Source organism: Arvicanthis niloticus, chromosome 6, assembly GCF_011762505.2.
Source record: "Arvicanthis niloticus isolate mArvNil1 chromosome 6, mArvNil1.pat.X, whole genome shotgun sequence".
Lineage (NCBI taxonomy): Eukaryota > Metazoa > Chordata > Mammalia > Rodentia > Muridae > Arvicanthis > Arvicanthis niloticus.
The window spans coordinates 45,233,500-45,255,312 of NC_047663.1; the positions used below are offsets into that span (position 1 = coordinate 45,233,500).

Sequence of the window (21,813 nt, forward strand, 5' to 3'; positions counted from 1 at the left end):
ATTGACTGTAGGAAAAGTCTCATGTTGACCCTTGGGATGTGAGGGTTGAAAATTGTTAGTTGAGGGTCACTTTTGAAGGTCTCCTGCTCAAACTGCTTTTGCTTAGCCTCATCTAGGCCAACTGCTCTACCATGGTGCTGACTCTTTCTGGTGTCTGGCTGTGTGGATAGGGCCTGGGAAATGTGTGTGTGTGGTATGTCCCTGCTGCTGTCTGTCCTGGTATTGATATGAGGAAAGCATCAAGCGTGTGAATGTGGTTCTCTGTCTGCATCTTGTCAGGGCTACAGACCTTCACCATGGCTCAAGTTGACAAAACATCCACAGTGAAATGAAATGGGGGTGGAGGCTTGAAGGTAGATCTGTTGTCTGTAGATCTCACTGTGTTCCGGGAAAGCTAAGAGAGTAGAAAGGGGCAGGGAGGAAGAGAATAAAGGACAGAGTCTTGGACCAAGCCGTCTCTCTGACAGGCAACTCATGGGATGCCTGGCCTGGGGAATTTTCTACTTAAATTATTTTAAATTTACATTTATTCATTTATGAGAGAGAGAGAGAGAGAGACAAGAGAGAGAGAGAGAGAGAGAGAGAGAGAGAGAGAGAGACAGAGAGAGAGACAGAGAGAGAGACAGAGAGAGAGACAGAGAGAGACAGAGAAGAGAGGAGTGTGTGTGTGTGCATGAATACCACAGCATGTATGTGGAGGTCAGGAGAGATCAGAGGATAACTTTTGGGGAGTCTGCTGCCTACCATGTGAGTCCCAAGGGTAAAGCTCATGATGTTCTTAGGCTTGGTTGTGAGCACTGTACCCATTGAGCCCCTCCATGGCTTTGGGGATTTTTTTCTTTCCAAACCTCAGAACTGAAGATGAATTTTGAGAACAGTAAATGCTACTTTGCTCTACCAAGGAAAAAAGAAATGAAGTAGGGAGTGAAAACAGGCTACTGGCCAGTCGTGGTGACATACATGCCTCTAATCCCAGCGCTTTCCGTGAGTTCAAGACCAGCCAGGCCTACATAGTGAGTTCTAGACCAGCCAGGCCTACATAGTGAGTTCTAGACCAGCTATGCCTATATAGTGAGACTGACTCTATTTCAAAAAAGAAACAAAGGAAAAGCAAACAAAAAACCCAACTACACACATACAAGTACACACCAAGAAACAAAAAAACAGGCTACCCCAGGATCTCTGAGAAAGCCAAGTTTACAGTCTTTCAGGGCTAATAAGATACCTGGAGGTCATCTACCTGATCTACCTGGGTTCCACCTTCTGTACCTATGAAAACTAAAGTTGGAAAGCCTAAGCCTGGCCTTAGGCAGGTGAGCAGAGGGCTAGGGACTTGGCCTAACAATCATTGGATTGTTTTTCAGCTTGTCTGAGGGGTCATCTGACCTGTTGTCATAGATGTGGTTTTCTGTGGGAAACAGTTCTCTTTTTGCTTACTTATTGGTGGCCCCTGGGAGTTCTGGAATGACACTGTCTTGCCTTTTTTTTTTCTTTTTCTTTTTTTTTTCAGCTCCAATTTCTTCTTCCCTGGGTTTAACGCTTCTTTTATTTATTTGTTCCTTCCTAGGCCAGTATAGCACTATACAGGTGGACTCTAGGCCCAGACTTGATTCCTTTTCAAGTGTCACTGTCTGCTGGCTGGTCAGTGGCCCTAACCTTTCTGTGCCTCCATCTCTGTCTGTGAAATGGGGCCAATATAACACCCTTCTTGCTTGCTTTCTGTGAGGATCAGGCCAGAGGAAGCTTGTAAAGCTTATAGAACAGTCCCTGGCAGTACCTGGCAGTTAGGCATTAATCAGTGCAAACTATTATTAATTTTGATAACTTTATGCATTTTGAAATATTTTTATTTTTATCTTATGAGTGTTTTGTCTGCATGTGTATCTGTGCATTGTGTATGTGTCTAGTGCCTGCAGAGGCCAGAGGGTGTCAGATCCCCTGGAAACCGAAGTTGCAGGTGGTTTGAGTTGCCATGTGGGTGCTAGAAGTCAAACTTGGGTCTTCTGGAAAAGCACTATCTCTCCAACCCATCATCTGCATTTTATTAGTTCATTCTCACGAATTAAATCCCAACTGCAGTTTCCTCTCCTTAGCTTTTTTTGGGGGAGGGGGAGGGGTAGGGGGTCAGGATTTGAACTCCTGCCTCAGCCCTCAGAGTGGCCGGAATCACAGGCATGAATACATTGCTACACCAGGCTTAACATGCATTTTTGAATGACAGTCAGCTAAGCTTTTGGCAAATCCCTGGTATGTGTGAGGTCACATTGCTGTAAGCACTTCTGGAAGTTTATATACACTGATGCTTCCTGCTTGGCCCCAGCGATAGAGACACTTTCATTTGTTTTGTTAGCAGTGACCACTGGGTGATCAGAGACTTTTGGGGCCTTCCTGTGGTGCCCAGCAAAGCTGTGTTGCTAACCTGAGAAAGGAAGAAGAGTGGAGATATATAGGTAACATCACTGATTTTGCATCCTGGCCAAGTAGCTGGTAGACATGAGTGCTGGTTGTTAGAGAGGCAATGAGTAGTGCACCCCTGAGAATAAGGGAGGGGGTGGCTGCTGGTCTTCAGAATGGGCTTTATCTGTCTTCCACTGAGTCTCTCAACTCAAGCCTGTGTAACTAACCTTAAATCCTGTGATGAGGGAGGAGCAGGCAGGAAACCACAGGGATGGGGATGGGGATGGGGATGGGGATGGGGATGGGGATGGGGATGGGGATGGGGATGGGGATGGGGATGGGGATGGGGATGGGGATGGGATGGGATGGGGATGGGGATGGGGATGGGGATGGGGATGGGGGACAGGATAAGCTGGGTGCACAGGTTAGGGATACAGAGAGTGTTGGCCCTTAGGACTAGACAGAGAATGGTTGCTAGGGGCTTGTCAGAAGTGGTGCATCGAATGCTGATCAGTGCCTTGGAGCTCTCCACCCATCTGTATATCTAGTCACTTAGCTGCATCGAGGATTAGCGGTTCCCTCATAAGGATACCTCCCTGATGCTCTGACATATTGGGGCTGATAGCTGGGGTAGAGAGCTCTTCAGGATAGCAGGCCTTGGACAAACTACAGAGAAGTATGCCCCTTTAACGCCTTAGTTCCCGGAGTGTGTGAGTTAGGATCTTTCTCAACCTTTCTCTGCCCTCAGTGTCCCTTAACCTAACTGGAGGCTTTTGTCAGTCTCAAGTCACCCAGGTGTTCCAAGACCCACCCACTTATCTCTGTAAACAAGGTTAGAATTAATCCGTGTGATGAGATTCTTGAAGTAACTACCCCTTTTCAAGACAGCAGGTCAGAAGTGGTATTGTGTGACAAAACTTTTCCTGGGAGACACAATACACATTACTCACCCAAGACAGGGAACTCAATGGCAGAGCAAAGTACAGATACCATCAAAATCAAATTTGGTGATCCAATAGGTTTTATTGGGGGTTATTTACAGGAGCAGAAATGACTTAAAGACAGCTGCATCATCAAGGCCCACCTCAGCAGGGGTGCCAACTCACAAAGCTGGGAAACCTGGAGTATGCAATGCATAGCTTGCAGGGAGCTCAAAAGGTTGGAGTGTCCTTTCCAAATGACTCTGGTCTAAACCTCTTCTAGCAGCTGGTCTGGCTTCTGCTTCTTCCAGCTGGTCTGAATCTTCTTTGCAGCAGAATTCTCAGCTCTTGTTGCCTACTCTGGCAAGAAGGGGCCTAGTTAATCTTGTCGGTTTCTGGGACTTCCTGAAACTGTGGTAAAGTTGTTTACCTTCTTGCTTAGGGAGCTTCCCAGCAGGATAGAATGTTTCAGTCTTGGAAGAAACTGTTACATAACAGGTGGGCAGATGGTTATGGAACAAAACTGTAAGGGCTTCCTAGCAGATGGTCTTGCATTCATGGATCAGCAAAGATTTCCAGGGACCTTCAGTGACTTGGTTTATCAGTCAGCTGACATTGAAGTGGCATGCATAAGATCCCAGCCCACAGTATGTGTTTGGATCACTGAGCTGTACCTTAGTTTTCTCATCTGGAAAACCAAGATAAGAGCTGTGCTTGGTAACCCAGGCCTCTAGTCTTAGCTTTTAAAATCTCAAAGTTAGCCCCCCATGACACACCTCCTCTAATAAGACCATACTCGCTAATCCTTCCCAAACAATTCCACTGACCAAGGACCAAGTGTTTGAATTTATGAGCCTGTGGGGGCCATACTCATTCAAACCACCACATTGTCTCAAAAGGTAAAGAGAGCTGGAGAAAGCCGGGTGGTGGTGGCGCACGCCTTTAATCCCAGCACTTGGGAGGCAGAGGCAGGCGGATCTCTGAGTTCGAGGCCAGCCTGGTCTATACAGAGTGAGTTCCAGGACAGCCAAGGGCTACACAGAGAAACCCTGTCTCGAAAAACCAAAGAGAGAGAGAGAGAGAGAGAGAGAGAGAGAGAGACAGACAGACAGAGAGAGAGAGAGCGAGAGCTGGAGATAGAGCTTTGTGGTAGCGTGCGGGAGTGTGGTCCTGGGTTCAAGTCCTAGCACTGCGTAAAGAAAGTGAGGAGAAAATGGAGGATAAGAAAGAAAGGAAATGGAAGTAACAGTGATGTTCATCAAGAGATCATCCTCGTGGGAAAAAAAATCTTAGTATCTATCACACACAGACACCAAGTATTCAGTGGCCAGTATTAGCACTATGGCCTGCAGATTGTCTCTGCACACTGTTGTGGGGGGACAGTCCTGGACAAGATTAGACAGAATGTAGAATAAAGCAAACTATAACAACTACAAGAAGAGCAAGCAACTGCAGCATTTTAGCTAGGAAAAAAAATGCTGAAAATAGCTTGCTCAAGCCTTTGTGGATAAAAATGTGAAATGTATGCAAATGTATGTGACTCACATAGAATCGTATATCCATGGCCTCCTCAGAATCAGCACAGGATGTGGAGATGTGGGGCTGTGGCCGGCCCGAAAATCCCTGTGGCGTATCATGTGGTGTATTGTGGGAGGGGTCAGTGCTGCAGCCTTTGAGGGTTTGTAGCTGATAGCTGTATCCAGGCATGTTTTCCCTTTCTCGTGGGTTCTATGCCTTCAGAAAGTGCAGAATAAGGCACGCCCTTGTCCTTTCTCTGTCTGCTTCCTCAGAGAGCTTGCTTGCTCCCTCTCCCACCCGGAACTCTATTTCTGGATAGTCTCGCTGGAGATGCACAGCCCCCTTCCTTGCCATGCTCTAGGTGTTGGCTAGCTCCTCCCAATTGTATAAGCCAGTCAAAGGTGGTCGGGAGGGTAACAGCTGAGCAGGAAGGGCCAGCAAGCCACAGAACCAAAAAACATGAGTTAGACCTAAAGGGGTACATGAGAGCCTCTATCTGCTGCAGCCACCTGTGGGGGCTTCCACACACAAGAGCATCTACCCTTGAACCTTCCAGAGGCTCTCTCCTGTGTATCAATGGTCTCTAGCTTTTCTTGAGCATCTATAGAGGCCAGTGTCCAGACAGCTGGGCAGTTTACAAGGCTGGCTACAAATTTCTTTATAGGCAAGGGTCTCCTTCTACCTCTCAAAACTGTCTTTGCTTGTTTGAGATAAGGAGGAGCCCCTGTGGGTACTAACAACTCTGCCCTCCTTAGAGGTTATGAGGAACTTAACTCTTTGTAAACCTCTGTATGGCTGGAGCCCAAAAAGGGCTTAGGCTGTCTGAAGATGGGATGGGATGGCATGGGAAGTGTTCCATGATTAGAAATGCCACTGTACTAATATATGAAAGATCTAACCCAGGTCTTCCTTAGTGGGCTTGATTACATCCTTCCCTGAGAATTCAGAAAACAGGCTGCAGCAGCCTTTGCTGACCTGGACCGCCCTAGCCTAACTCCTTTTAGTCCAGTTCTGTCTCCAAGTCACTTGGCCCAAGGAGGTTGGGAAAGTTGCTATGGGTCCCATGTCGTCAGTCCCCCACCCCCAAGCCTTGTTGAGGTCACTGTTTGGAATTTTGTTTCTTAAGACTGTTCTCTGAGGCATCTGACCCCCATCTTCCTTCAACTCCTATGTGATTGTGCACAGAGGCTAGGGATCACCAGAGGGCTCCTGGAGGAATTGGGAGAGTCCAATTGTGGCTTCTGTACCTCGATTTGCCTCTCTGCCATAAAGGGGCACATGTAAGAGGTAGATCCTACCTCTGATGCCAGAGGATGACCCTCACCCCACTGGCCTCACCTTACTTAAGCCCGTGGTGTGTGTGTGTGGTGGTGGTGGGTGGTGGGAAACATGCACTGTAAGATCAAGGATAGATGGGGTGTTTTAAGGTTTGGTAGGAAAACAATTCCTGGGTGGCCCAGCCTTCCAGTGGGGCGCAGGACGTTAACCCAGTCCAAGGCTGTGCTGCCCATGCTTGTCTAGGGGTGGGGCCTGTACCAGCCCCGAAATCGTGCTTAGAGATCCTGGGGTGGCAGGTGATGTCACCCCTGCGGGTCCATAGGTTTCCCTAGTCTGCGGGTTGCCAGAATTTATGCTCAGCCCAACTGGAGGAGGAGGGGGAACCTCTGGCCCTGCGCCGCCTCCCGGAGACCCCGCGGGAGCTCTGTGCGCCGGCTGGAGGCCATCGGTGGGGCTGCGGGTTGCTCTCACACCCCACCGGCCCTCTGCGGCTGGGGGTGGGCGCGCTGAGCCTCGCGCGGATTGGCTGCCGCCTCCGCCCCCCGCCCCGGGCGCCGCGCAGCCCCGGGGAAGTTGCTAGTTGGCGCGCGGGCTGCGGGGCCGCGGCTCCCAGATCCGCAGCGGGTTCGCTGAGGCTGCCACAGCCCTGCACTGAGCTCCCGGGGGGCGCTCCCCTCTCCTCACCTTGGCAGCTCCTCCCTACTACCTGTTTCCCTGGCTCTCCCGCCACCACCCTGAGCTCTGCAACTTCGACCTCCGAGTCTGGCCGCCCCTCCCGGCACCCCGCCCGCCGGCGCCCTCCCTCCTTTGTTGTGCGATGAGGGTCGGGTTTCCCATCTGACCAAGGAGACTCTGCCGCGCGGAGCTGCTGGCATGGAGCCGCTTAGCCACCGGGGCCTGCCGCGCCTGTCTTGGATCGACACCCTCTACAGCAGTACGTGTGCCCATGGGTTCCTGGGCGGGGGACGGGGGGTGTAAGAGGGACACCCCGCACCCTCCGAGGGAACCCTGTTGCCCTCGGGGTCCCAGGTGCACTCAGGCACCGGAGAGTGTTAGCGGCCATGGTCTGCCAGGTGTGCAGCCAGCCTGGAGGAGGAGGAGCGCTATGGAGTCCTCATAGCAGATTTAAGGGGGGAGGGCTAGACAGACCGGGGCTGGGGGAATTGTGTCACCCCTCCCACCTGTTGTGTAACCCATCACTCTAGCGCTCCGCGAGTGGGAAGCGTCCTTTTTAGGGCTCTACCTTGGCCTTCAGAATTGGCAGCTTTTCTCCTCACATTGAAGCAGGAAAGCCATTTTGGGAAAAGTCTTTGGCTCTTTCTAGTTTACTACCTCAGGGGCATTCCGGGTGTGTGATTCGGGTTGATGATGGGATCAGGTTGGAAGAAAGACTGTAGGTACGGATCTCTGTGGGGGCCATTTGGATGAAAGAGCCAACCTCTTAGCTCAGCAGTCTTTCTTGCCAGCTTCATCACCACCCTCATTCTCAGCACTACCATCACCACCCCCAAGAAAAGCAAATGAAGGGGGGGAAAAAAACCTTCGGTACTCCACCCCCTCGCTCCCAAGTCAGCCATGATCATGTGAATGCTCTTGTACTGCCTGGGGGATGTGTAGTTGATCACTGGGACTTACTCAGATGGGAACCATTCCCACCCACTCCCCCTCCATGCCTTAGGTGGCACTGGCCATGTCGCCCTCCCCGCCCCCTCTTTAACTTATTGGCATTCTGTGGTGTAGGGAGATGATCCTGGTGGCCTACTAAGAAAGACAGTGGATTTGCTCTTACCTATGGAAATGCTGGGAACCCATACCACTACTCTGTTAGCACACCCTAGCTCTGAGGCAGGTACAGCTAGGTGGTGACTCTGAACGTTAGATGCATGAAACAAGGACATTTTGAAGGGTCAACCTGGCTTGAGTTCCTTATTAATAGTCACATTGCAGGGGTGAGAGGAGATGATGTCCTGAGCCTGGAGGCCTTGCCTTGGAGCCTCTGCATTACCCAACACCTAGGCTCTGCCCTCTGCATCCCTTGGGGGCTGCCTCTGCCCTCCCTTTGGGCCTGCACTTCTCATATCTTCTACCCAGCCTCTTTCCCCAGTTTCCTACCCCTCCTCCTCTCAGGAGCTCTCCTTGTGATGGTTCATTCTGCTTTGGGTTTTCAACATCAAAGAGGCAAATCTGGTTCCCCTGGGTGTCCATCCTGGCCAAACCCAGCCAGTCCATCTGCTCTTTTCCAGTAGAGGCCAGCATCATTGGGTGAAGGTCAGGACTCACAGCTGTGGTGTGTGTGTGTACACGTGTGTCTGTGCAAATGGGAACACGCATCTGTTAAGAGGCCTGATGCAGATCTGCTCCTGACTCAAAGGACAGATTAGTGACCTCTGCTTAGCTGTGCTCTTGCAAATCAGTCATAACAATGCCTCATATTCATTTGCAGTTTGTGCTCTTGGATATTTCTGGCTCTCTACAAAACCCATTCCCACTTTCCTTATTTCCCAAAGCATAGAATTCTATGGAAAGAAATTTGTGGCTTTCTCTATATTACTAAGGATGATTCTATAACTTGATCATCCGAGTCCCCAGCCCCAGCCTGGAGTTGAGAAGCAAAATTGCCTTGAGAATTCCTGACTAGAGGAAAGTCAGAGAAGGGAATTAGCACCCTTCTTTAGGGGTGCTTTATAAACCAGTTCTCACTTTGACAGCTTGGCGTTTGAGCTGTCTAGTCTATTGTAAGGCCCTGGGGCAGCTGCATGGTGAGGTGGTGGGCAGGGGCACTAACTTTGCATAGTGTACGCTTACTTCCGGAGTGCCTGATTTGTGAGTCTGTAACAGAAGGCTTCCTGGGGAGGTTTTATGCAGTCATATTTGGGCTGTTAGCCATCAAGTTTTCTTTTTGACAAGAACCTAAGTTAAACAAATACTCAGGCTGTCATTTGCCTGGCAGCATGATTCTGTGGTTCCAAGGGGGCAGTTCTGGGCCTCTGTGGAAGCTGTTTGCTTACCAAGCTCACAGGTCCCCACAAATGCTATATCCAGGATTGTAAATGGGGTACACATGGCAGCCAGTGTGACTCCCTAGAGATGTGAAGCGATTCAGTTATAGAGGCTTAGAGTGAGTGACATTTCTGTAAGAGTACTCATAGCTTTTCCAGGTTGTTGTGAGTGTGCCAGGTACTTCCTACCTCTTCTTTTCAAACTGCACAGCTCTTACAGATCAGAAAAGGGAGGTTGAGTAAACTTAAAATTTAGTCAAAATCACATAGCTGATAAAGGACAGGGGAATTCAGATCACACTCTGGCCAATGGGGAGGACTTGAGTGTCTCCCAGTATGTCTGAGCTTACTCAGGGCAATGCCTGTCTATTCAGAACGCTCCTCAGTTGTTGCTCTGAAATGATGTAGCAGGGTAAGTGGTTTTGATAACTTTGACACCATTCTGTGTCTCTGTAAGACCTTGGGCCCTGTTTTGTAGCCTATGCCAGATTGGCTGAGGCTCCCTCTAAACCTAGTGGCTCTCTCCTCCCGTCAGACTAACCACCAACCCCTTTCTCTTGACTTCTTGTCATTGGAGTTCTTGGTCTCTTCTTTCTGGTGTCTGCAGCTATGCCAGAAGGTGTGTGCTGATGGCAGAGTATATTGATGGTCGTCATACACTCCTTGTAAAGGTGGTAGCTGTAAATGTCATCTCTTTGTAGTGGAGTCCTGAATGGCTGGGTCATGGAGATTCATCAGGCACAGAGAGAAGTGGTTGATCCTAGCTGCCCTCGTGATCTGGAACTGGTTGGGACAGGGTTCTTGGCCCCGATAGCCTGAAGTGGCTGTTGAGGGTGCAGCCACCTCAGCTCCTGCATCTTGACCTCTCATTGTCCGTGTGGATATAATAATGGCTATAAAGGTTCTTCCTCAACACTTTGTCTTGACTCTTCCGCAGTGGCTGGTATGAGTCTCTCTGTGGGTTTGTTTTCTTTCTCATAATTCCTCTATGTCTTTTCATCAGTCACCCTTTCTGCTAGACACTTCTGCCCTCTCTACTGTACCATGGAGGGAGTCTGGACTAAGTTAAGTTCTGTGACGCAACACAAGCACAAGGACACTCTGAAACTCTGCCCATCCCTCCTAAGTGGAGCCAGCCCTCCAAGCAGGTCGGGGCTGAGACACATGTGCACCAGGCAGGCTCATCATTTAGCTCCTCTTCAGATGGGAAATCTTTAGGTATGTGCTCTAGATTGATTTAAAAGGGAGGCACGGGGCTACGTTTAAGCTCTCCTCCTTTGCCATTTTGATCTCATTTATCTCAAGCAATACATACCTACCCTCCTGAGCCAAGCAAAACCCTATGCTTTCCTGGGCTCTATAGAAGACAGAGCATGACCATCTGTAGTTTCAAGACCCCCACCTAATGGAATCAATGCCTGTTACTCCAGTAGCATTGAAGACTATCTGTTGTGATATTCTCATGTCCCGTATAGACTTAGCCTGTATGCCAAGGGCTGTGAGGATAGGAACCCATTTCCAGATCACCCTGACCCTGACTCAATGTCTCATCCTACTCCTGTGTTCTCTGTGTATCCCAGGACCACTAGCACTGAGCGTAATCAGAGTAGCTCCCTCAGCCAGGCTCCATCAGACTGCTCCTTATGTCCCAGCCAACATCTGCAGATGGGTGTTCTCTTTTGCTGAATACTAATTCATTCTTTCTCATCAGCATCAGTCCATAATTGTAATGGCAGTTGGAGTCTCAGAGGTAGGACTGACAGAATAATTAGGTCATCTGTTCAATAAAACTTTGTTATGACCATTGCTGCTGTTATTTGGAAAAAGGAAGAAGTGATAAGAACACTCATGGAGAATTGGCTGGAAGATGCGTCTTGGGGTTGATTAGATAGTGGGGAAGGTGTTGCCTTTTGTCCTGGGGCAGGGTGGGATGCTTAGGCTGTTCTCTGAAGTATGATATATATCTTGGCACGAGTCTGTTCTGTCCTTGTGCCCACTCTACTGTAAAGTGGTATGTCTCAGGGGTGGCTTGTGGATCCATTTGTTAATATCTATTAACATCTTTGAGGATAAGGTACACCATTGAACTGCCTGGCTCATCAGCCTCATGATTGAACAGGTTCTGTGAGAACCTTGCATATGGTGAGCTCACTGATCTCGACAGAGTACTGTGCTAACGTTCTACGCAGCTATACCCACTGCTTTTAAGGAAGTACCTAGCTGGTAGCTCATGAATAAGCCCTCAGTAGTTTTTGGTGGTGTGAGTCTGAGAGGGAGCAAATATTTTCCTTCTGTGTTTTTTGGCTCCTTTAACTCCTGACTCCACCAAAAATCCCAGAAACACATTATCTGGCCCATTCATGAGTTTCCTGACATGTGTTTGGTAATTGTAGTAGTGTGTTGTGAATTTTGAGACCCCCCAGGGGAGTCCTCTGCTTTGCCAGGGCCTGTGATTAGAAGGCTTCTCTGCTATGTTTGTGTTGCAGCTGTTTGACTCAGCTTGAGTCTTTTAGGGCAAATCTGGAGCTAGGCTTCAAATGGCTCCAGAATAACAGATTTCCTTCACCTCAGGTGAGGTTTTGGCTATGGTGGGCTAAGATAGTATGTGGGGATATGGCCCACTATGTTCTTTCAGGGACTAAGCACTTTTCTCTGAGGGTTGCCTGGATCTCTGAGAGAAGCATGCAAGCCTGTCTATCTCCAGGGCTGTCAAAAGGAATACGAAGTCTCACCTGTCTGAGGCTGGTCTTGATCTCTTAACCCTCCTTTCCCCAACACTTGGGATTACAGGCTTTATACAGTGCTGGAGATGTAAACCAGGGTTTCATGCATACTGTACAGGGACTCTGCTAAATAAGCTGTATCCTGAGCCCTTCTAGGTTGTTTTGCTCTGTGACTTAGCCTGCCTCAACCAGTTGGAGCCTTGAGGACCCATGGTTGGTAGCAGGAGTCTTACGTTGGCTTTGAATCTTGGGCAAAACCTTCTTTAGATTCTGTAAGGAGGGAGGAAAAAAGAAACCAGGGCAATGGACTGACTATTTAATACCCATTTGGAAGCTGATGACAGATGCTAGATCCTGCTCCTGTGACCTCCAAGGCATTTGGAAAGAGCCCTTTAAGATGGTACCTCTGCCAGGCAATGGTGGCGCACGCCTTTAATCCCAGCACTTGGGAGGCAGAAGCAGGCGGATTTCTGAGTTCGAGGCCAGCCTGGTCTACACAGAGAAACACTGTCTCGAAAAACCAAAAAAAAAAAAAAAAAAAAAAAAAAAAAAAAAAAAAGATGATACCTCTAATGGTCCTATGACACTTTATGCTGGGGGCAACCAGTTGTCTGGTCCCTAAATTCTGCTTTAGTCTCCCTCAGTTTCCTGCCTCTGTGCTTAGTTGCTATCTTCTCTTCTTACTCCTCCGTCACACACTAGAACAAGACATGAATCTGGCTTTATGGGCTGTTTAGAAAACGTCAGGGTTACCTGGCCTTTGGAGATGAGGCTAGCTGGGGTAAGTTCTGCAGCTACCTAGTTGGTCAAGTCCACTCCCCTCTTCCTTGTCTCTGCCCTCACATGCCTTTATGTCCCTTTAGGCCACATGAGGAGTCATTTTGCCTGAAGTGAGCAAGGTCTGCAGAAGGGGTTGGGTACCTAGGGGAGCCTAGGGTTGATGAGGGACCTGTGGGTTTGCTTGGGGATTCTGGGGAAGGATGTGGCTGTAATTATCTGCATGGGATTGAAAGGCTGATCCTGTTAGTGTGCTGGGCTAACCTCTTCCTCCTGGGTATTGCCTCCCAGGCAGCAGTAAGAGTTTAATGGATCAAGATTACACAGCATAAAGATGCTGTGTAATTAAGCTTAGTTGCCTCCCTGACTGGGGGACATCAGTACACAGCACCAATTGATTTCTTCCTTTGTGGTTACTTCGGATATTGTTGGCTATCCTTAGCATTTTTCTTCTCTCTCTGTCTCTCTGTCTCTGTTACTCTGTCTCTCTCTGTCTCTCATTGGTCTCTCCCTTGAGGGCATAATTTTAAGAAAAAAGGCCCCTTTATGAAGTTTTGATGTTAGGGCATCAGTGTGTTCTGTGATGGCACCTAGTGGAGGCCTTTTTGGGAAAAAAGGAGTTCTGAAGAGAAACCTCGTCCTTGAGTCCCCAAATTACATCTTCCAATAAAAATAATCTGTGAGTCTTACTGGACTCAGGGACATTAGGTTTTTCCATTTGAGAAAAACCTGTCTTCTAATTTTTAAAAAATTTGTTACTAAATATATGTGTGCATTTGTGTATATGGGTTGGTGTGCATGCTTGCTTATTTATATATGGAGGTTAAAGGACCATTTATGGAGCCAGTTTTCTCTCTCCACATTTCGTATGGATTCTGGGGGTTCAACTCGGGCTGGCAAACTTGTTCAGCAAGCACTTTTACCTAATGAACCATTTTTTAAAAAAGATTTATTTATTTATTTAATGTATATAAGCACACTGTCCTTGAAACACCAGAAGAGGGCATCAGATCCAATTACAGATGGTTGTGAGCCACCATGTGGTTGCTGGGAATTGAACTCATAACCTTTGGAAGAGCAGCCAGTGCTCTTAACCATTGAGCCATCTCTCCAGCCCCTAATGAACCATTTTGTTAGCCTTCTGTTTTCTTTAGAAAATTTGGAAGTGGGGGTTGGTGATGTAGCTTAGTGGGTAAAGTACTTGCCTAGGATTCATAAAGGCCCAGTTTAAGGCCAAAGCAACCACACAAAACTTGAGTGTGGTGACACCCTGAAGGATTGAAAGTTCAAGGATAGCTGTGTAGGGAGCTTGGGCTACAGGAAATATTACCTCAGAGATGGATGCATGTAAACCCAGCAGCTGAAGACTGAAGCATGGTTTTGAGGTTAGCCTGGGCTATATAGTGAGATCTAGGATAGCCTGGACTAGTGAGTGAAATCTGAAGAAAAAAGTAAAGAAAATGTACAATTTAATTAGCCCTACGCTGTGCCAGATATCCTAGACATTTTCTGTGGGTTATCTATAAAACTCTCAGACAGCCACTTGTTTATCATTTCCTGATAGAGGTGAGAACATGGAGGATCTGAGAGACTCAGCTTGCATTTGACCAGGTCTCAGTGCTCTGACTCCAACGACCACTCAGCTTCCTACAGAATACCAATACCACAGTACTGTCCAGTACCTGTTGTGTGGCAGCCCTGGCAAAGGAGTGCCACACGTCATCACTGCTCTTCTAAACCTCCACTCATGTGCAGGTGGAGATCCTCTATGTGACAGGGAGAAAACTGGAATTAGGGATTAGCTGGAGGCTGGCAAGCTAGAGGAGGCACTGGGTGTGGAACATCAGGTTAGCCTGACCCTAAAACAATGCTCCACTTTCTATACTCGTCCCTTTCACAGTGGGTCAATGAAGGGCCAGTAGCTGCCGTTCCACTGAACTGCATAGATCTGGTTATCTTTGGCCAGCGTGACAACTGATATCCTGGATGACCTGGAACTTGCTCTATAATAGAGCAGGCAGACCTGGAACTCAGAGATCCTCCTGCCTCTGCCTCCTGAGTGCTGGGATTCAAGGTGTGCACCCCACCACTGCGCTCCAGCCCTTTCTTACTCTTTATTTTGAGCCAGTCTTTTTGACAAGGCTGACTTGAAACCCTTGATCGTCCTGCCTCAGCTTCCCACATAGCTGGGATTATAGGCAAGCACTACCAAGACTTAGTCTTGTTTCTCCATGGTGTGAGTGGCTCATCTTTTAGGGATCCTTCTTGTGTCTCACCAACTGGCTGCCTTTTCCTAGGGATAGTGCCCCACCCCCGGGATATTTGGAACCCATATCCCTGCATGACCCCATTTTGGAGGTTATTGGCAAGAAATAATACTTGGTAATGAGAGGGGGAAGCAGGGGAGGGAGGGAGACTGACAGGCCATGAATCTAGGCTTTGGAGATGGGGTTTGGGTGTACTTAATGTCTTGTTTTCAGAGCACTTGGGGATAGGGGTAAAGAAGTGGGAACTGGAAGAGAGGACTTGGCAGAGCCACAGTGTGCTGGCCCTGCTCTTGGACCTTTTAAAATTCACCTCCACAGTCCCAGAAGGAGAATAAAGAGCCCTTAGCCATAAATCAGGCCACTGAGTACCAAGCTTCTTTGCCCAGGCCCAGGGCCTGTTGGGTGGAGATCTGGCTGATGTCTGAATTTACCCAGTGCAGCATGTTAATTAGGGGTGATGTGACTCAGGTGTAGTAGCCTCCAGCCTCACTTTCTACATCCATAGAGGTCCCCAGGCCCAGGGAACCCCTTATTGAGATGGTGGACCTCAGGAAAAGACTGAGCCTGGTGACTCGGACCTTTGTATACCCACCTTTGGTTAAGGCCAAAAAGTCCCAATTAAGACTAAAGGCCTTATTTCACAAAGGGTTTCTGTGTGGTGAGCAGAGAGAAGAAAGGCTGAGCAGGGATCAAAGGAGGAAGGCAGAAGCGCACTGCCCTCCCCCCACCCCACGCACATGGGTTGGGGGAAAGCTTTCCAGTTCCAGTCTCTTTCTTCCCCTTGGTACTCAAGATTTCAAGGACAGCTCACATCCGGTATTGAGTCAGCAGTGTTTTTTTAGGAACCTCTGCTTTCTGGAGTATAGGGACAGAGGGACGCTGCATCTCAGTCACATGTTTTTCTATGGGGACACACAGAGAATTCCAGTTGCTCCTGGGGCCTTATTATTCCCTCCTGACTCCTCTTCTTCCACCACTCTGCAGGAGCCTCCTTCCTGGGGTCCTGTTCTGTTCCTGCCTCCTAGCCTTTCCCCCCACCCTTGATTCTAGAATGTTTAGCCTTGCTATGGTGCTGTCCACCCCTCAACCATCCAGAGCTTTCTTTTGCTCTCCTGCCTTTCCCCACTACCCTCTTCATATTTTTCCGAGGGAGCAGTGTCTCTCTGGGAAGACCCCACTATAAGGCTGCCAACTCTAAAAGTGATTCGAGGTCAGGAGAGCAGGTCCTAGTAATGGAGTTCCATTCCTCCAAAATACACCCTCCCTTTGGTGTGTCCACTGGTTGTTCTGTGAAGGTGGAAACAGTGATTGGAGGGAGCAAAGCAGGGTTGGGGAAATACCCACGATTTAGTATCCTGTGGCATTATGTGTTCATTATGTGTCAGGAGAGAAGAGCCAGGGAGTTATGGAGGTCTAGGATGTAGCATTAAAAGGAATTTGCTCGTGGGTAGCCTGACTGAAAAAGCCAGCTCTATACCCTTGTGATTTTTAAAAAAAGTATTTAAGAGATGAATGGTTTAAAAAAATATATTCGTGTGTGTGTGTGTGTGTGTGTGTGTGTGTGTGTGTGTGTATGTCTGTGTCTCTGTGTGTGTGTTGTATGTGAGGATGCACGTATACCATAATGTGTGCGAGTGGCGGGTGGAGGGAGGTGTCGGTATTTGTCCTGGCCCTCCACCCTGTTTGAAGCAGGGTTCTTCCTGGTTGTCACTGTGCTTTGTACTCCAGGCTAGCAGGCCCCAGGACTTCCAAGGGATTCTTTTGTGTCTCCCCCACCCACCTCACTGTAGGAGTACTGGAATTACAAGTCATGTACTATGTCTGACTTTTAGATGGGTTCCAGAGGTCCAAACCCAGGAATCACCAGGTTTGCAGGACAAGTACTTTTCCCAGCTGAGCTATCTTCCTGACCCTCTTACCATTTTTTTTTTTTAAGTGACTTGCCGACTCTGTGGACTCTGAAGGCATTACATAAAGTATCTGTTCTGTGTGAGCCAGTGCACTACACAAACTGAAAAAAAAATTCACAGAACTGTTCATATTCTGTCACTGTCCTTCCTCTAGCAAATTCACAGTGAATTCATATTTTTATACCCTCCTAGCCTTTTCCATTCCACCCCATTTAAACAAAGAACAGAAGTGTTGGTCATGATCTACAGTGTTTAAAACAAAATAATGGCGTTGATATTAAAGGACTCTTATTAGCTGGGGAGCAATAACTCAGCCGACTGCCGTCATTAATGTACTGCTGCTGTGGGTTTTGCCACATTCACTCTGGTATTACAGACTTAATGTTTTTCTTCCACTTGATTTATCGTTTTTAAGATATGACTTACTTAGGAAACAAATGAGAAATGTGGCATTTGTAATAAGTAAAATGTTACCTTACAAATAAACATACTGAAAACTAAGTGGAGCTATTAGTGCTTGGTTGCACATTGTTGCTCTTGGGAGGTTCTAATTTTGGGTCTTTTCACTTCATTGTTGAGAAGACGGAGGATAGAGACCTTAAAGACATGCTGGTTCCAAGAGGGTTTTTTTCTCCTTACAAATATGAAAGGTTGATTTTCTTAACCTGTGATTGGGCTTAACCTGTGATTGGGCTTAACTGTGCATCATGACTAGCAAGAGAGTGCTATTCAAACGACTCTCTGCATTAACTCCTACTTCCATCTAACCCCCAGTGTTTCTTGTAGCCAGAACAGGAAGGAAAAGAGATGGTTTGCCTAGGACCAAATGCCTGGCGTAGCTTTTCACACTCCCATTGTGCATTGGAACCTCCCGGGATCATTTGAGCTCTGTTTAGTAGGTCTTGGACGAGACCAGAGGTTCTGGATTCTGACAGGTGTCACTGCTGGGCTCCTGCTAATTCAAGGAACATAGTTTGGGTAAGACTGTCCCAGAATCCTTTATGCCCACTCAGTGAGGGCTGACTGGATTCTGAGCCAAGTCAGACCCTTTCTGTTCCTCTAGAGCAGTGGTTCTCAACCTTCCTAATACTGCGACCCTTTAATGTGGTTTCTCAAATTGTGGTGACCCCCCCAATCATAAAATTATTCCATTGCTACTTTATAGCTATAATTTTGCTACTGTTGTGAATTGCAATGTAAATATCTGATATGCAGGATATCTAATATTTGACCCCCTAAACAGGTAGAGAATGGCCACTTTAGATTCTAGGCAAGTAAAAGTACACCTGTAATCCTACTATAGGTAGGGGATTGCACAGAGTTTAAAGGCTAGTTTGGATTACATAGTGAGTACCAGTCAGGGTTGCATAATGAGACCTTGTCTTTTTTTTTTTTAAGATTTATTTATTTATTTTATGTATATAAGTACACTATAGCTGTCTTCAGACACACCAGACCCCATTACAGGTGGTTGTGAGCCTCCATGTGGTTGCTGGGAATCGAACTCAGGACCTCTGGAAGAGCAGTCAGTGCTCTTAACTGCTGAGCCATCTCTCCAGCCCAATGAGACCCTGTCTTAAGAATTCTCCCCATCTCCCCTCAAAAAAGTAGACTTGAGCTAGCATTCTCACACTCATGATCTCTTTTAATCTGCACAGTGTGTCAGTCAGCCTGTCTTCTCTGTGACAAAAAAACTTCACATAGATACTCCCTCTGTGCGTGCGTGCGTGCGTGTGTGTGTTAGGAGTCAGGGGTGTGGGGTGCATGTGCTGGCCATATACCCCACACTGATGGCTGATATTGGATGTCTTCCTCTATGACACTTGACCTTTGTTTTTCAGACAGGTACTAGATAAGTGCCATGTTAAGTCCATGGACTGCAAAGCCATTATATAAAGCGTGTGTTTTACTTCATGACCAGGCTGGTCTTGAACTTACAGAGATCTGCCTGCCTCTGCTTCCTGCCTGCTGGAATTAAAAGTACACACCACATTTGCAGTGCGACAGGGTCTCTTAATGATCCTGAAGATCACTGATTGGCTGGATAGGATTGCACCAATCCCCAGGGATCCTCCTGTTTCTGCTCCCCATTGCTAGGATTATATGTGCATGACACCATGGTTTGCTTTCTTGAGTGGATGTTGGAGATCTGAACTCAAGTTCTTATGCTTATGTGGCAACTACTTAATCCTCTGAGTCATCTCTCCCATCCCTATATAAATATCTTAAAGGCTTATTTTGGTTCAAGGTTTCAGAGCTTCAGTTCATTGGCCACTTGGCTTCATGTTTCTGGATGTGTGGTGATGTTGCGTTTTATGCTACTGTCTTTGCTCTGGGACTGGCCATGCTACCAGCCCCCACCTGTCTTCCCTTTTGCTCTACTGCCTTTGCTCAGGGAAGTGGGCTGCACTACCAGCCCCCACCTGGCTTCCCTTGAATCCTTGAACAAAAGACACATACAGTTTGTTCCTTTACAGCTTGCTTTCTTGGCACAATTGCTGGGTGCTGGTCCCACCAAGCCCCTGTCAGACATCCCTGGCCCCCCGCCTGTAGTAGTGGCCTCATGCTCCAGCTCCCCTTAGAGACCTCACATGGTTGCTGTGTTCTTCTCCCTCCAAAGCATGGCAAAAACCCCTTCTCTCTTTCCTTGTGTCTTCTTTACCTCCTGGGACCTGGAAGTCCCACCTGTACCTTCCGCTCAGCAATTGGCCCCTGGCTTTCTTTACTGACAAATCAAGAACCAGTTGGGGAACAGGACCTTAGCATCAGAACCACCCCCTTCATGGTGAGGCAGAGCACATAGTAAGAGAATATGGCAGGGAGAAGCTGAAATGAGATACACCCTGGGTGGCCCACCTCCTGCTTTTTTACCATCTCCTAAAAGCCATCAAGTTATGATCCATCAGTGGCTTACTCTGCTGTTGAATTTAGAGCCCTCATGGTCCATTCACCTCCCAGAAGCCTGTCAACCAGGAACCAAGCAAGCTTTCATTCAGTACATGAGTCTGAGAGACACTTCATTCTATGGAAGGTTGTTGCCCCTGTTTTAAGGGTGAATGGGGACCTGGCATTGTGATTAGTTGCTGCTGGTGACTTTTGCCTTGGGACACCCTCTGTAGGGGGCACTCAGGATCTCCCTTCTTTCTGAGTGGCAGCCGCATAGGCATCTGGTCTTTATGAGTGTCTCTGTCTAGACATAAACCCATGTTCTCCCACCTCCATTTCCCCCCATGATGGGCCAAGTGTGGTGTTAATGGAGCAGAAATGGTTGTTAATTTTGTAGTGCATCATTGAGAGGGTTAATAAGAGACCATCTGGTCTTCTACCCAATTGCTTAGAGGGCCCTTCTCCCTTAATTCAGGCAGACAAGCATTTTGCAGACCCCGAGGCATCTCTTGAGTTAATGTTCCCTGTCTTGGAGGTTTGAGGGGCATCCACCTTGATAGGCAGTAGGAGCAGTGTTCTGTCCCTAGTGTGAAAACTTCAGTGAGTGAAAGCAAAAGGTGACTTCTTTCTCTAGCTCCCTGGAAAGGAAGAATGGAACACAAGCTTTCTGTCAGAGCTGTTTGTGGCCTGAGGACTCTCTGTGGCTGTTTGTGGCTGGTGAGCTGCCCCCACAGCCTGGGCCTGGCAGCAGGTTCCTGCAAGCATCCTTCGCCCTTTCCCTGAGGCAAAGGCTTCAGTCCTTTCCTGTTGGGTGTGCATTTGTAGATTCAACCAACTGCAGATTGTAAATATTCAAAGGAAAATGCATATCTTGAGCACATGCAGACTTTTTTTCTTGTCACGATTCCCTAAACTAAAGAAAGGAATAATGAACAAAGCTCAACCCATCTGCCTCTGCTTCTCTCAGAATATTCAACGGGGCCATTCTGTTCTCACCGTATCTGGTCCAAACTGTCTTTAAGATTTCCCCATGCCTAGAGACCCCCTCGTTATACACTCTCATTCCCCAGCATCTCAGCACGAGACCCCTCACTGTCCCACAGCAAACCTGTGCTTCTATAGCATCATCCTGTCTCACCTCAGTCATCACCACCTCCAGGAGGCCTCCCTGGCTTGACATAGGGAGTATTCATCTTAACAAGATGCTAACTGAGCCACATCCTTTAGCATTTCCTTATCTATTGTCTTACAGTGAAGTTGTGTTTCCTGCTAGTTACCAGTTCTTTGCCAGATTCTATCCTTAGAGGCTGTATTTGTAGGATGCTAGACACTGTTCTCAGCACTTCACAAACAATATCCCGTTTAAACTTCACCTACCTGCCAAAGTACCAATTGTTCTTGTTCTTTTTAAATGGAGTGGTCATCAGCTCCTCCCCTACCATGCCTCCTTAGGTCACTGCCCAGATTGGGGGTGGTGGTGGTGTTTATTCTGTAGATTCCCATAGGTGAGACTTTCTGGAGAACTTATTCAGTGTTTGACAAGCTCTACTTGCCCAGTCAGATTTGAAGATGGGGCACTTAGCTTTTTAACTCTTTTTTTCATTTCCTCTACACTTGCTTGCTAGGTGCTGTGGCTGAGCTGCAAACGCTTGACATGAGACAGATGAGCAGGCGCGAAATGACTTTAATCCAGTGCCTATGCAATGAGTCCCACAGAGGATGTGAGAGAATGCTCAGACGGCTGAAGTGTGTGTGCATATGGTTCCTCTGTCTCTATGGTTTCTACACCGGCAGATTTAAACAACTACAGACGACGGATATTCAGCAGAATGGGCAGCGTCTTTACTGTATGTCATGTAATGACGGTTTAGAGGACATAGGCTAGGGCGTGTGCCTAACTGCTAAGCTATAACTCTAGCCCTTTCCTGTGCCTTATTTACTTTTTGTAGTACTTGGGGTGAAACCCAGGGCCTTGGAAAGACTAGGCAAGCACTGCATGATCAACCTACAACTCCTTCTTTATGCTGTTTTATACAAAGGATTTCAGCATCCAGGGGTTTTGAGATCCCTTGGGGATCCTGAGCTCAACACCCCCCCCATCCTATATCAGTACAGATTCCTGAGCTACACAAAGGAAT

The 21,813-nt window shown here is 47.8% G+C and overlaps 1 protein-coding gene across 3 annotated transcripts in view; it reads left to right on the forward strand.

The window, feature by feature from the left end:
- Abr (ABR activator of RhoGEF and GTPase) overlaps window positions 1-21,813 on the forward strand; it is a 198,132-nt gene that overhangs the window by 46,271 nt on the left and 130,048 nt on the right. Inside the window, exon 1 of one of the 3 annotated variants that reach the window (XM_034504805.1) lies at window positions 6,658-7,047. The exons of the other annotated variants lie outside the window; for them this stretch is intronic. Coding sequence (XP_034360696.1) covers window positions 6,987-7,047 — 61 coding nt within the window. The 5' untranslated portion in view covers window positions 6,658-6,986. Of the gene's footprint in view, window positions 1-6,657; window positions 7,048-21,813 lie in introns of those variants that run through there. 3 annotated transcript variants of the gene reach the window in all.